The sequence below is a fragment of the Pholcus phalangioides genome, unplaced genomic scaffold (assembly GCF_987345545.1).
Source record: "Pholcus phalangioides strain wild (caught in Gottingen) unplaced genomic scaffold, Ppha-v1.0 ptg000008l_1, whole genome shotgun sequence".
NCBI lineage: Eukaryota > Metazoa > Arthropoda > Arachnida > Araneae > Pholcidae > Pholcus > Pholcus phalangioides.
The window spans coordinates 1,156,243-1,171,865 of NW_028301601.1; the positions used below are offsets into that span (position 1 = coordinate 1,156,243).

At 37.4% G+C, this 15,623-nt stretch overlaps 1 protein-coding gene and 1 non-coding gene across 2 annotated transcripts in view; one reads left to right on the plus strand and one right to left on the minus strand.

Moving 5' to 3' along the window:
* LOC149083477 (kinesin-like protein KIF21A) overlaps positions 1 to 15,623 on the plus strand; it is a 103,493-nt gene that overhangs the window by 69,808 nt on the left and 18,062 nt on the right. Inside the window, exons 29-32 of the mRNA XM_089233999.1 lie at positions 4,095 to 4,214; positions 7,112 to 7,251; positions 11,967 to 12,150; positions 14,709 to 14,873. Of these exons, the coding sequence (XP_089090125.1) occupies positions 4,095 to 4,214; positions 7,112 to 7,251; positions 11,967 to 12,150; positions 14,709 to 14,873 (609 nt within the window). The remainder of the gene's footprint in view (positions 1 to 4,094; positions 4,215 to 7,111; positions 7,252 to 11,966; positions 12,151 to 14,708; positions 14,874 to 15,623) is intronic.
* Positions 11,077 to 11,149, minus strand: TRNAA-AGC (transfer RNA alanine (anticodon AGC)). The gene has a single exon. It is a non-coding gene; the product is annotated as a tRNA-Ala (tRNA).

Consider the following 15,623-nt stretch of genomic DNA (forward strand, 5'->3'; position numbering starts at 1 on the left):
GATATTCCAAAGAAGTTGGAAAAAAACAGCATTAAATGAGGGGAAACCATTTTACCCGCATCGAATGCTGTTTTTTCCCAAATTTCCTCAATTTTTCGAATTCGCATATCTCGGTGAATATTGCACTTAGAAACGTGAAATTATTTTAGTTGGCATCGGGTAAGACAGAGCAACAACTTCTTAATTGGGTTCTTTGGCACACGGGGATGGTATAAAGAGTTGTTTTTTATTTTATTTTATAGCTATACAATCCCTTACAACAGGAATGACATATCTGAGTTGAACACGTGATTTTGATACTTTTTCTAGTTGGGTATGTCTCTAAGATTAATGACTCACCAGTAAAGTGCCATATGCCCTGTTACCCATGCAGCCTCCAAATACACGTAAAAAAATAGCTTGAGACGAAATACAGTCAACTCTCATTGTAACAAATACCATTACAACGGGAAAAATATCGTTTTAATGAAAACTTTTCTAATTCCTCGGATAGGTTTACATAGAACAATATAAAAATCTGGAATTCCTTTGTAACGAAATTTCGTTATTACGAAGTGATTTCTCGGGTCTCTTGGAGTTTCGGTCTAATGGGGTTTGACCAAAGCGTATTAATAAAGGGTCTTTAATACGCTTTGGGTTTGACTATATTTCCCCCAAAAAAAAATCTGACATTTTTGCAGCAAAGTAATTGAACTTCGGCAATTTGATCTGAAAACATTCCTTTTTATAATGATTATGTCCTTTTTACTTTTATAAATTTAGGAAGGTAACAAAAGGAAGAAAGGGTGGGGAGAAAAAGAAAAATGGCCAAGACGGGCTCGGTTGTGCTCAAATGCCTCGAAATTCCACTTGTGCACAAGGGGATTCGTGCCTCACTCTCAGTTTTATGACAAAATTTCACATTTATGAGATGTATGACTACGGGCACGAGATTAATCTATATATATAGCTTTAAATATTGAAATATTTCATTTATACAAAGCACAATTTCAATTATTTGACATTTTCAATTTGATTCGAACTCCAAATCTTTGGCATTTAGGCATTTCCAACTATCAAATCCAAGCAGTTTTTGCAGATTGTGAAAACGCGTTGCTGAATTGGTTTTGTATGCGTATTATCAACACTAAAAACCATAAATTTTTAGGTTGACAGATACAAAGAGACGCATTGAGCGGGTTATGAAAGATGTGGTGTCAATCTTGGAGGAAGTCCCAATACAGGGGCAGCTCGAGCTTACCTGCCGCCCTGGGTACGAAGCCTCATGTGCCACCCCTACTGGCGACTGATAGGTATTCGGTGAAGGGTACCTGGAGATAAACCTGATTTTTTTTTCAGAAGAAAGCCGCACATAATTGTTTACTGTGCAAAATGTGCGTGACCATACGTCCCGCTTTTGAAGTAGAAAATTTTTTGTTCTAGATTTTTTTTACCATTTTTAATAAATGCCAAATAACTTAATCCTTGAAAGAGCACTTATTTTTGTGAGCCATCATCACTTATCCTGTGAAGATGATATTTAACGGGGTAATTTTTATTAAGAAAATTTTTTCAAAAGGTGTTTCTCAGGTATTCCAGGGGCAGGACAAGTGAAAAACCGAAATTTTCCTTTGCCTTCATTTGACTAATGTGGATCAAATTCTGAGAGAGGGTATGGGCCCCTAGGCTGGGATCTTTCGCAGGCCCCTCCCAGTCAGATTTCTCATGGCCCCTTCTATAGTTAATTTATAGTCTGAAAAAGCCAAAAAATTATGAGAATTATCCCGGGCTCTTGTAAGAGCCATGGGTGAGGGGAACCAAAATGGCCCTTGTAATAGAGCACAGGAGTGGCGCTTGGCCACACGGGGCACCGCTTAAGAGGATGCTAAATCCGATGTGAATGGGTAAAAAAAAATTCAATTAGCCAAAAAAACCCAAACTGTCGGCTCTGGAGAGGCACAAAATCGGAAATGAAGGGCCGAAGAAATGTTTTGTTAGGAATTGTTCGGATAAATTGTGAGGGAGGGGGCATGACCTTCTAAGGGTAGGGCTGACAGGGCTCCAGCTTGAGGCCTGGAACTAAATCCTTATAAGTTTTCTTTTTTCACTCGATAAATTAACTGTAGAAGGGGTCCCGTGAAAAATCGCTGCCGCCCCTTACAACCTGCCACCCGGGTGCGCCGCGCCCCTTGCACCCTCGCTTAAGCTGCCCCTGTCCCAATACATTATCACAGCAATGTAGTTTTCAAAAATTTTAAATTTCACGGGTATTTTTCCCCATGTATGATTTGATCTCTTGGAGTTCATTATAACTGAATTCGACTTTATTTCTTTTCAGCATAGGCAATGGATTGGCACTCCCTTTCAAAATTCATAAAAAATACCCCAGAGCAATCATTCTATATTCGATTTTTATAAATATATTCCCCATCAGACCACTCAGTGCTGGCTGAAGATAGCTTTGTGCTAAACTAAATGGCTACCCGTCTGTAATTGCATGAAAACGATAGGTTTTTTACAAGCTTTCATTTTTCACCCATCTACTTCTTGGATTACATTTACTACCAGCACTCAAAAGAATGTCAATGAATGGTCAATAAATCTTTGTCTGCTTTCTTTATGCAGCCTTCTTTGAAGGAAAAGTCTTTGAACAGACACTTCTGTCTTTACAGTTACTCCATTTTGCTTAAACCTCTTCTATAGTTTGTGTTAGGGCCTATTGTCTGTCACCCCACCCCCCCCCCCAGTCGTAAAACCAACAAGATTATATGAACCACTTTTTTTACTTCTTACCTCATGTTACTGTTATTTGAATAGGGAAAAAGTTACGAAAAAGATATTCTATGCATTTTGTTCGAAATTAAATTTTTTTAGTCAAAGTGACTAAAAAAATTTAATGTCACAAATTTCTTCGTGGCCCCCGTATCAGTAGCCGTGGCTCCCCTTTTGCAAGATTTTCATCCGTTGCCCCCCTGGAATATCCTAGGGCCCCCGGTTGAGAACCACTGTTGTAAACAATGGTCTCAAACTAGTTTAAGATAATGAAGTTCATACCTTTCGGGCTGTTATGCTATGTTTTAGGATTCTTTGAAGCAGGCGTTTTATTTGCTACTGTGGTGGATATCTTCAGTGCAGTTTTTAACAAGCAAGGAGATGAAACGACCTCCTTGGATGACCATTATCCACTGAATCTTTTGCTGGAGACGCGGAAGGATTAGCCTTGTCATTGTGACATTGAGCAAGTGATGTGTCAGTGTTGATGGGACATGGCAGTTTCTGATTGGGTGAGTGGGGATCAGAATTCTGAAGAGTTAATTTTCTAACCGTCCTGATCTTTTTTTTGGTATTTCAGATTGTCGGGTGCCATATCTAGCTCAAGTGCAGCCCTTCTTCTTTCCTGTTGAAATTGTGCTTAAAAATCTCTATAGCTTCGTGGTTTAGTTGGGAGTAGAAATTTGTTTCTGAAGAGAGGATGTTGGTGTCTTGGAATTAGATGTCATGATCCTTAAGAAAAGTGTGTCCAGCGACATCGGATTTTTATGTTTGCCCCAGGCGACAGTTGTGCCCGAGTGGCATGGTGGTAAGATGCTCGTCTACCATCGTGAAGGTTGTTGTCAGGGTCCCGGGTTCGAACCCAAGGGAGGAAATAGATAAGTTATTTTCCCTAACGAACTCGAGGCGACCACCGATAGACAGCACCTTCACTTCCAACCCATCTCACTAATGGCAGTAAATTGCAATATAGCGATATGGCCAGAGTTGGTGTTTGGTGAAGTAGTAGGTAACAGTAGCATTGATGCTCAGTGAGGCGAGTTTGTATTGAGCACAAAGTGATGCCGATGTAGACAGATCCACATGAACAGGGAATCCTATAAACCCCGCCAATGAGAAAGGAACATGGCATAACTGTTCAAAAGGTATGAATATTATTATAAACTTCGGCTAAGAAAGCATGCCTTTTCTTCAAAATATTATAACTCGAATTACGAGAGTTCAGCTATATTAAAATGTTAAAGAAAACAATTTTTGTGAGCTTGATATGATGTGCATGAGAAAAGTAACGCTTAAAATTTGATAGCTGATAGTTCATTTATATATATATTTTTTCACTGCAGCGAAACTACTGTCTCGGATATCACACCTCCGAATTCTCCAAGTGCTGGTAGAAAAAACCGTGAGGATAACGTGTTCAGTCGTTTAACAAGTGGGTCTTTCAGAACAAACAAGCCTGGCAGGTGAGTGTCTCAGATGATTCTGCGAATTCTAAAACTTTTCAGAGGAGTTTCCATGACACATGATGTCTTATGATGCTGAACATTTTTATGAAGCTTACCTTAATTCAAGAGTGTCCAGCTCGTTTTTCCACAACCAAGTTGTTTCACTATGAAACCATCTTTTCATTTGCATTATTTATGTGAGTAAAGGTCATCCAAGGCAATGTGTTGCAGAGATGATTCATTATGTAAGTTTGTTGGATATTATCACCCAGGACATTTTATGGGACAGTGATTTTTACCTTAATATCAACTCATGGGAATGGTGATCCCCTCCCATCTGAATCCATGCTTGCCAGTGGTTTGAAGTTAAAACCTGCCATTTTTCATGCTATTTGATTCTATCTGCCGATTTTTAATTTCACTTCTTGTTGCTGAAAAGTTTGAACAATTATTTTATTCTAATTTTGTCCAAGACAAATGTGTGAAATATCTGAAGCAGTAAGTGATGAAAAGCATTCATCTTTTAAACACGCAATAAAATCTAAACAAAACAACAGATAGTTAAGGTAATTTCATTTGTGTACGGTCCCTGAAAATGGAGATTCTCGACCCAATAAAAACACGCCAACACAGTGATAAGTTGCCAAAACATTATTTTTGATCTTTAATATGATTATTGCATAAATATGGAACTTTTTGCAAATGACTTTTCAGAACATGTTACAAATTTTACTAATTGGAAGTTTTGGTACACAGGACCTGTATGAGAAGTTTTTTATGCATACAGCTCCTCAAAAAAAACGGCATTTTAAAAAACTGTGTGTCATTTGAAAACTTTTTGTAATTAAAAGTTTACTTCTAAAATCAATAGTTGCAGAGATATCTGCTGTGCAAACAAATTGAATCATACTGTATAGGTGATTATCTGTATAGAGGGCATCGTTATATATGATTATCTTTTAGTATTATAGTGTAGTTCACTGTAGTTTTTAAGTACAGTGGAACTTTGGTTAATGAGCAGTTTAGTTAACGAGCAATTCACATAACGAGCAAAAATTTTGACTCTGTTAACGAGTGATGATTCGCATTACAAGTAAAAATTTTGCGCTTTGATCATTTATTTCCACATTATCACAACTGAGCTAATGATTGTTTGCTTCCCCCCACACATGTGTTATGGAATTGCAAATAATGTTCTCCCCTAAAGTCTCTGGTAAGCCTGCCTCAGTCAAAAAATTAATACACTTGCGAGTGTGAATATTTACAATACAAAACTAGATGTAGCATTGTAGCCATGCGTACGTGCACTTGAATTTTTTTTTTCCTTCAAATTCTGCTTGGAGAAAACTGTGAGCTGATTTGAATTATTGAACGTGACTTTGAAGGGCTAGCTCATGAACAAGAGCCACTACTAGTCAAAGAGATTGTGTGATTGGGGAAAACCACGGACTGGGTTGCATGAGGATGGCATTCAAGAACTAGTGTGAAAAATGTCTAGGAGTTGATGATAGATGAAGGGATGGATCTCTTTTGCATATACCAGCAAGAGTTTATGGATGGTATCTCATGTGAGGAAGAGAGAAGTAAGGAGATGTCCCTCACATAAAATGAGGTTAGAGAGATGTGTAGAATGTGGCAATCTATGCAACACTCTGTAGAAAAGAACCACCCAAATAAAGCCGTAACAGTGTGCAAGCAATGAATCTGTCCAACAAACACTGCAATTCCCCATTTCCTGGAAATCTTAAAAAGAAGGCAAAAGCAAGTATTATTGGATAAGGCTCTTTTTGAAAGTCATGCAGAAAAAATAAGTTTGCAAACAAGGAGGAGTCTGTAAATTGTCCTAAACGATAGTCCTCCTCTCTCTTGTTGTTTATTGTAAGTTAATAGTCAATAATATTTGTAAACATTATCGTATTGTATGTTATTATTGTGTTTAATTATTGATTGAATGCCTTTTTATTAGTCATTTTTATATGAATGACTAATTGTGGAACAAATTATCCGAGTTTCCATTATTTCCTATGGGGAGATTTGATTTGAATAACGAGCTATTCGGATAAATGAGCACATTGGTGGAACGAATTAAGCTTGTTATTTAACTGAAGTTCCACTGTATTAATATTGTTTCTGGTAGACTTCAAGTATTTTTCACCATCAGAAAAAGGAAATAAAGCTGTGAAAAGCTTTGCGTGTTTTTTTTTCTCGTTTTAAATCATAAAATTTGTCTCAAAGTGCATATTGAGTGTGGCTCAAAATAGTTTTTTATCCTCCCAATGCAACTCAAAACACATTTTTTTCTTTCAGTGTTACCCAGAAAACAAAAAAAGTTGAACATCCAGTCGGTCAGTAAATGTGTAGCAACAGTAGTAGAGTTGTAAAGTTAGAAGTATTCTTGGTCTGAGGAAGGGGGAGGGAATTCGACTTTATTTTCCTTCTCAAGGGAAGATGGAGTTTCTACTGTAAAAATCCCCCTATCCCGCTTATACCTATGCTTTAGGCCATATACAAAACTGATCATGCCAAGAACCTTATCAGACCAAAGAAAACTATCCTTATCAGCAAATATTGGTAGCTCTTGAAATACTTGAGAAGAGCATGAGGTTCATCATTTTACTGTTGCTGTTCTAAGCCGGATTAACTGTGGTTCAGAAAAGGCCTAAAGTCATTGTGGACTGTTCAAGATTTTCTCTTAACAGATCTTATTTAAATATGACATGATTTTTCTTTTACTTTTTATAAGATAAAAAAGTATGCACTGGGGAGTTGTTTTTCTAAAACTGAATTTCTTTTTTTTTATATTATCACCCCATTATTATTTGTCTTTCTAATGGCATATATTTTTTATGTTATCTAAGTTATTTACTCGGCATGTATTTTGATGATACAGTTGATTGATTTTTACATGGTTATAGAGGTATAATAGCACCCTTCATGGCAAAAAGCAGTACAACGAAAAATCAACCTTTCATTCTTACTCATGTTGCTGAAGGTCACAGTAGAGCAGTTCTCTCAGTTGCTGCCACAGATCGTATTCTGTTCAGTGGCTCTAAAGGTAATTTACTTGTCGCATTCGTGTCTTATTGCCATTGAGCTAATCAAACGGAAACTCATTAGAGAGTATATATATAAAAAGCTAACAGAAGCCAATCAGTGCAAGTAAATTTTCTGAAAATGACTTGTATTGCAAATGCCTCTTCATTGTTAAAATTCTCAGTTCTCAATGAATTCAAATCGCTACCCTTGTATCACAACAGCAGATAGCACCCACTTACACTGACCGAAGTATAAAAATATCCTTTTATCTTATGTTTAATGTTTATTGACTTACACTGATTAGCTTCTGAACCCTCCATATAAAAGTGTATGAAAAGAAGGTATGCCTGATGGTGTATGTATGTCAGATTGAAAGAAATTAGCAGTTAGTGTGTCTCAAATAAATGGGTGTAAATTAAGATTTTCATTAAACATGTCTAAAGAATCACTTTTGTAATAGATAGCATGGTGGAGAGTGAAGCATAACTATGTTAGAGCAGAGATTCATAAACTTTTTTACACTTATGGCACTCTTAGAAATTTTAGATATCTTGTAGCACCTTTAATTGATCTCAGATTGCTTTGGTAGCACCCACTAAAGTGTTGTGACGCATTAATTGAGGAATCACAACTGTATCACTAAAAATGATTTTATGCCAGAAATATCTTGTGGCCCACCAGACCGATCTTGCAGAACCCAGTTGTCATGGCACATTCTTTGCCAATCCCTATGTTCTAGGGCAGTAGAGAGTGAAACCAAAGAGATGAAAGGCTAGCACGTGAATAAAAAAACAGAATGTAAAAAACATAAATCATGAATGATTTAAATAATTAACTTTAAGAGCGGCCAAGGGAGAATAATGAGGGAGGGTTTGTTGAACATTTCTGAAACTCGCCCGCCATATCTGACATAGCTACAGCAGTAAGTGAAATTCTTGTAACCTGTTTCTTATCAGATGCAGAGAGAGTCTCTTAGATGGTTTTTTAGGTGTCTCCTACAAAAGAAATAAAGATATGTCTCTCTATTTCTCAATGAACATGAACTCAATCTATCATGACAGATTGAATGATCACTTTAGGCCATCTTATGTAATATTTGGATTTCTAATGCTTTTTAAATTTCTTGAGCCATACAATATACATTCTATGAAAAAAAGAAGATTGTTCCAATAGGTAGTACCACCTTATTAAAGGGAGCGGTAACCCAGGTTGATAATATACTCGCCTAAAGTACCAAATGATATTTAGAGGTGTCCTGAGTTCAATACCCACTTTGTCCTTGTCAGAAACTTTCCTGGTGCAAGGGTACAGCAGAAACAATGACAACATGATCATAGAAAAAGATTGCTATCAAGAGGTTGGTGTCCCACACCTCATGTGCAGAAATTGATGTGGTGCGACAAAGATGATCAAATGATGAACCTTATTAAAGTTTTGCCAATTTTTTTTGACGTGGAAACATCTTTAAAATCTCTGCCGGGTATGGGGAGGCAATCACATCAAAATGAGTGACAGTTTTTTTCAAACTAATTTCAAACTTCAATAACTCCATCAAAAATAGACATAGCGCTGCCATCTTGGTTTTATTTTAAAAGAAACATGAAAGTTTGGGCTAGTACCATTTCTATATTTGTGTGTGGCAACCTGATACGTAGGTCACTATTAAAGTTTCCGGATTCTTAAAATTTAAAAAAGCTAACCTGTCAGGAAGTACATCTTTTCGAAGTATTCACCTCCACATTCAATACAGTGTTGCATCCTACTAAACCAGTCATGGAAACACTGACGCCATGTTTCTTTCGGAATGTCACTCAACTGTTTTCGGTAGCATGTGACAGCATCTTCAGGAGTGTTGAAATGATGTCCGCATAATTTTTCTTTCACTTTAGGGAACAGGAAAAAGTCACAGGGAGCAAGGTCTGGGCTGTAGGGTGGATGATTGACCAACTGAACACCTGTACTCTTCAAAAATTCCATTGTTGTAATTGAAGTGTGCGCAGATGCATTATCATGATGAAGTAAGAATCCCCGTAAGCCAGACTTTAGTCTTCTTTCTTTCAACACTTCAAAGACTTTTGGCAGGCATACTGTCGTATACCAGTTTTTTGATTTTCCAGCACAACTGTGGCAACATGGCTCGATGGGGAAAAAAACTGACCAACATTTTCCACCCAACGCTCCTAGGTCTTTTAACTTTAACTGGCGGATTTTCATTTGGAAACATTCAAACTGACGACTGGCGTTTTGTTTCTGGATCATATTGGTATATCCAGCTTTTGTCACCTGTCTCAATGTCATGAACACGTCGACTTTTGCCATTCTCAAATTGACGGACCATTTCTTAACGACCATTCCAATCTTGTTCTTTTTTGAGCCTCAGAAAGATTGTGAGGTATCCAACGGCAGCAAAGTTTTTTTAGCCGTAAATGCTGATGTAATATTACTAAAATTTGCGGCAAATGAATGCCAAGTGTCACTTCAATTTCTTTATAAGTCACCCGCGGATCCATTTTGACTAGCAATTCCACTAGGTCGACTTTATTATCAGTCACTGCAGTCAATGGACACCCAGTACATTCTTCGTCTTTTAGGGATGTTCTGCCACAGGTAAATTCCACAAACCATTCATAAACGGTCGTACGAGAAGGATAAGAATAAGGAAAAGCCTTTCTAGACTTCCTTGTTGCTTAAGTTCACTTTTGAAATCATAATAAATCATGGCTCTGAAATTCTCTCTTGAAACCTCCATAGCGTTACGCGAAAGGTAAGGGAAAGACAAAAAGGAAACCTTGCGAAAGCTATTAAAAAAAAAAAAAAAAAAAACCTCAAGCGCCATCTCTCGGCCGCTTTAGACATTAAAAAGTATGTACTTTTGTTTACTGTGACAAAAAAAATTCTGGCGATCTCCATTTTTTCAAATCTGGAAACTTTAATAGTCACCCTCGTATCAGGAATTTCGCACATGCAAAGTGAACCAATGATTTCTGAGTTTTTGGATTCAACACTAGTCTATAAATGGGATCATATCTCAGAAACTTCTCATCCAATCCTACAAATACAATACAAATACAACGCCACAACAGGCAAATTGCCCAACGAGGTGGCTGACTTAAGAACATCATGGATCCCCGAGCCCCTACCTACTACTGCTACACCACACATGCACCCCCCCCCCCCCGCGGAACCCCCCAACGAATCGGTAAATGCGGGAATGTGCGTGTACGTGTAGTGCAACCTGACGTATAGTTTGTTTCTGTGTAATGCTTGTTATGTGTAGTGCTGTCATCTGCCCCCAGTTTTACTAACTATGAGTGAAGTGTTATGGTTGAATGATTACCGTTGTAGGACTGTTGCTCTCTGTGGCGAGACTTTTTAACGGGGAGATCGGCTCGCATTTGCGCCTTGAAGTTGGGAACCACAGAAAACCAACTTCAGCCGACCACCACTGTGGGGTTCGAACCCGGATCCTCGCATCACGAGTCCGGCACTATAACCACTCGACCACCACAGCGGCAAAAAATTGATGAAAGAAATAATTTTAAATGACATGAATGTCGCTCTCCACTTGTTAATACAAGATATACAGAAGACTGGATGTTGTGAAGATATTTATTATTTGAGATGTTAATTTTTTAAGGAAGGAAAAAACTCATCTCTGCCTCTACCGGGAGTCGAACCCGGGTCCCTCGATTGCCGTACGAGTACTCTGACCACTAAGCTACAGAGGAGATAAAGAAAAGTGCAATTATTTGGAGGTGGGTGGATTTGAACCCATGTATCCTGAACTCTTCCCATCTCTAACTCCGTATCTTACCAACCCACCACTACAGCACTAAAAACATTTTGGAGGCGCCGGGTATCGATCCCGGTACCTCTCGCATGCTAAGCGAGCGCTCTACCATCTGAGCTACGCCCCCAAAAATAAGCAGTGAACCAAATGTTGTTTTGAAGTGTTGTTTTCAGTATATGTGCTATAACTCATTCTGAGATTTGAGTTTGTATCTTAAACACCTAAAAGGATACAAGGCAGATACAAACATCACAATTTAAATAAGTGTGAACATTTCCTGACTTTTTCAAAATTGTGCGATATATGAGGGTAAAGTAATAAAAATCTGGCACAAATGTCTAGAACACAAAATGACAAAGAAAATGACACCAAAAATGTTGGGCCCAAACCCAAAACTAATGGGCAGTACTGCCACGAATATAGGCAATGTAAGTGCACTCAGGGTACTCTGGCAGCATCTGACGGGGCTGGATCAAGTACGACTGTGGATTTCTTTGCTGATGAAATGGACAGTGCAATGGATATCGATCCAGACCAACTGGACCCATTTGGCATTCCCACTGTGATGGCGGGCCAAAATTGGAATTGCACTGACAATTACTTTAAAAAAACATTCTTTTTGGATTTGATGGATTGATTTCTTTGATGAAATTGGTGCGGGTATATTATAATTTTTTATAATTCTAATATAAAATATTTGTTATAATTATATAATTGAAATTTACTATAAATGATTGCCATTTTCATAAAAATAACTGTGTTAGTGTCCGACACTGGATAACTTTTTTTTTAAATATTTATTGGTTGAACCACTATAATGGCATTTCACACATATGGAGTTAATTTAACCATCAAGAATAAGAGGCCCAGCATTCTTTTTCACAATATAATTTTTGGCACAATTTTTTTTAAAATAAATGATTTACTATCATTTTTTTTTTCAGATCGCACAGTGAAGGTTTGGGATCTCACAACTGGTCGGGAGCTGCAGAGCCTTGGTGGGCATCCTAACAATGTCATTTGTGTGAAATACAACGAGCATTCCAGACTTGCTTTCAGTGTTTCCACAGCATTCATCAAAGTTTGGGATGTCAGAGAGAATCCGGCAAACTGCATAAAAACACTTTGGTAAATATTTTTGTTATGAAATCAGTAAAACGTGTTGTTTATATTTATATTATATTGTATATTTTGTTATCTGTTTATATTGTGTATATAAACATATAAGAAATCAGTAATTTTTCTTCAAATTACAGAATTGGTATTTTTTTATAGCGCAAAAGTAATTTCTCTGCCCTAGCATTTGCATCAGAAAACAATTTTTTTGATTGAAATGTTTTTCTAATTTTTGCATTTGCAGCTAATTATTATTTTCCCTTAATCCATAATAAAATTTTTATACTTCTGGTCAAAAAATAATAATGCACCAAAAAGAACACCTCGTATTTGAATGAGACTTGGCTTGTGCAATTGCATATAAATATGTATCAATGATCACAGAGAGTGAGCTACTGAGTGGATGAGTGATCTAGTGAGTAAGTGAATAACCCAATGCGTAAGTGAATATCAAAACAAAAGGATCACTTATTGCTTTATTGCTTTTTTACTTTTTGTCGATAAACTCGATCAGGGTATCGATGGGATTGCTAGCAAATTCATAGATGACGTGATGCTAATGGGGGTAGTCAAAAATCAAAGCGATAGAGAATTGCTGCTGACCAACTTGAACAGGATTGCAGCATGGGCAAATGAATGGAGCATGACGTTTAGCATTGATAAGTGCATGGTGGCTCATTTTGGGTCGAACAACCCACGATTCTCTTATGAGTTGTGAAGAGACTTCATTTTTTGAATATGTTTACATTGAATGAATGCAGGTGTTGAGGAGATATGATCGAAGTGTTCAAAATTTTCAACGGGATGGATAGGATGGACCATGAACTATTAGTACACCGTCAATCTACTGCTTTTACAAGGGGACACCAGTATCGATTGGTAAGAGATAATTCTAGGTTATGGTAGGAATTTTTCTCTAATAGAGGTTGTTAATAAATGGAATAGCTTACCCCCGGAGGTAGCAAATTATAACACAGTTGAAACATTTAAAAAGAAATACGATAAACATGTTGGGGTAAATCGAGAAGCTATCCATACTTAGAATAAGACAACCATAAATATTCTTTATGGGCATTGTATAATATTTTATTATGTGTATATATTGTTTATAATTTTTGTGATTGTTATTTTAATTGGATTGCTGTATTTTTGAAATATATGACATCCATATTATTGCGCATCTTTTTCTCAGCCACCTCGTTGGGCATTTTGCCTGTTGTGCCCTTGTATTTGTATTGTGGAGAAGAGCACAATGACACAAAAAAACACCGTGCTGAAATATGCCTGCTGGAAGCCTTATCATGACCTGTAAACATGTGGTGGCAGGATGTCTTCAACTTCATTGAGCAGTTATGGTTCCCTGCATCATGATTAGAGATGACTTGCTTTCATAATGGTGCCATAAATGGTGGTTTTCCATACCACCACCACACCTGCAGTTGGGATCATATGTTTTTCCAAAGAATAAGTACTTATTGTTCACTGACCAGTGAGGCACCATTGTCGAGTCATTGGATGGCAATGAAAGTTTCTTTCTTTCAAACTGAGCACAACTCAGGTCTATCACCATCTATGCGCGATTTACTACCTAGTGAGTTGTGCCAGTAGTGTAACTGTACGTGTACCTAACAGTCTGAGTGTGTATGTTGTGTTTGATTTTTCAGTGCTGCCACCTATATTTCATAAGTGAAGAGTGTGATGTGTTATGATTGAATTACATTTGTGCTGTTTGTAGGTCTGTTGCTCTCTGTGGTGAGACTTTTTAAAGGGGAGATCGGCTCGCATTCGGGCCTTGAAGTTGGGAACCACAGAAAACCAACTTCAGCCGACCACAAGCAATGAAAGTTGTAGTTCATCTCTGAAGACAATAAGGTACCAATCCACAGCTGTCCACATTCATCACTCCCGATGCCTCTGCAAACAAAGTCTATGGTGCTGGGCTGTTAATGGCACAAATTGAATGGATGCTGGAAATGGTCTAGTGCAAGACAAGGTTCCTTGGTGAATACAGAATTTGTGATGGGATGGTTGGTGCAGTCACCATTGGCGCTGCTCAGGTTTGCCTACAGGTGAAGCAATTCTGTCTCCTGTTGGGCAGTCTAAGATGCCCTTAAACTGTTTGACGTATGTGCATGTTTTCACACATTCATCCACTGTTCCTAACAGCAGATCAAAATGGTCAAGTTCGTAGGCATGTTTCCATGTTTCATCCACCTTGCTTGTCTCAATCCAAAGATGTGACTTCATTGAAAGTTCTTCAATTTCATATAAGGTCAGCGAATGAGTCTCAGAGGCATCTTCAGCAATCAGCAATAGCTTATTGTGCGAAAACAGAGGTGTATTGCACTGAAACTGCCTCGAGTCTGTTTTAAAGAGCAACACTCAGAAAGTGTTTCATGCCCTCTGGTGATTGAAATATTTGTATAATTCTATTGCAACACTACTCATTTGTGTACCTAATTGTGATATAACTGCCTGCCATGTTTCATAGTTATTTGACTGCTTTATTTGGTGCATTTTATTATTATTTTTTGATTTGAAGTATAGATGCAATTATTTTATATTTCTAGTTCATCTGGTGTGATAAATCAGAATTTTCCTACTATGAACACTCCTTCAAGAACACTTATTATGCCTCAAGGAGAAACACAGATTCATGATATATCATTGAATCGCTGTGGCACAACCCTATTCTCGGCAGCCACCAATATTGTTCGTATGTGGGATCTCAGAATGTGAGTAATATCAATATATATTTATATCGGTGCTTGTGCATAACTCAATTTTTTCTATTCTAAGCTGTCTATAGCCATAACAATTCATAAGAAATTATGAAACTTCAATAATGTCTTGATTAAAGGCTAGGGAGAATATTTTTTTGATATCCCCTTCAAGAGAGAACAAGAAAACTCGGCAGGTTATTGTTCAGAATCACTATGTTCATAAAAGACTTTGCCCACAGAACACATTCTTGTAAACTCATAGATTGTAAAGTTTTTGAAAAAAAAAAACATTTTCCAAGTCATTTAAAATCATTTGAAATGCTCTGGGGGGGATGGATAGTTAGATACCCTGCCTTTAAATGAAGGTTGAGCAATTTGGCTACATGATCACAAAAATTTCATGTGTGCCATAGTTTGTATAAAAAAACATTCTCCAGTGGCGATTGTTGGAATTTTTTTCCAATTTTTCCCCCATTAAAATATTTTGCAAGTTTTAAAACTTTCTTATAAATAGTTACAGCTGTAGACTGCTCAGAATTGAGCGAACTTTGATTGTGTACACTCTATACTCTCCAAAGTCTTGCATGTGGTACTTCAATTGCGGTGAGTGTTTCATCTACTAGGAATGTATGAACTTAAGGGTAATTTTCAAGAGAGAATAAATTTCATAAGTGAACATAGAACCGTACACCAAAAGTAATATCTCTTGTGTATTGCCGCCATTCATGAAAGTTAATTTCACTTGTGACTGCGTCTAATTTT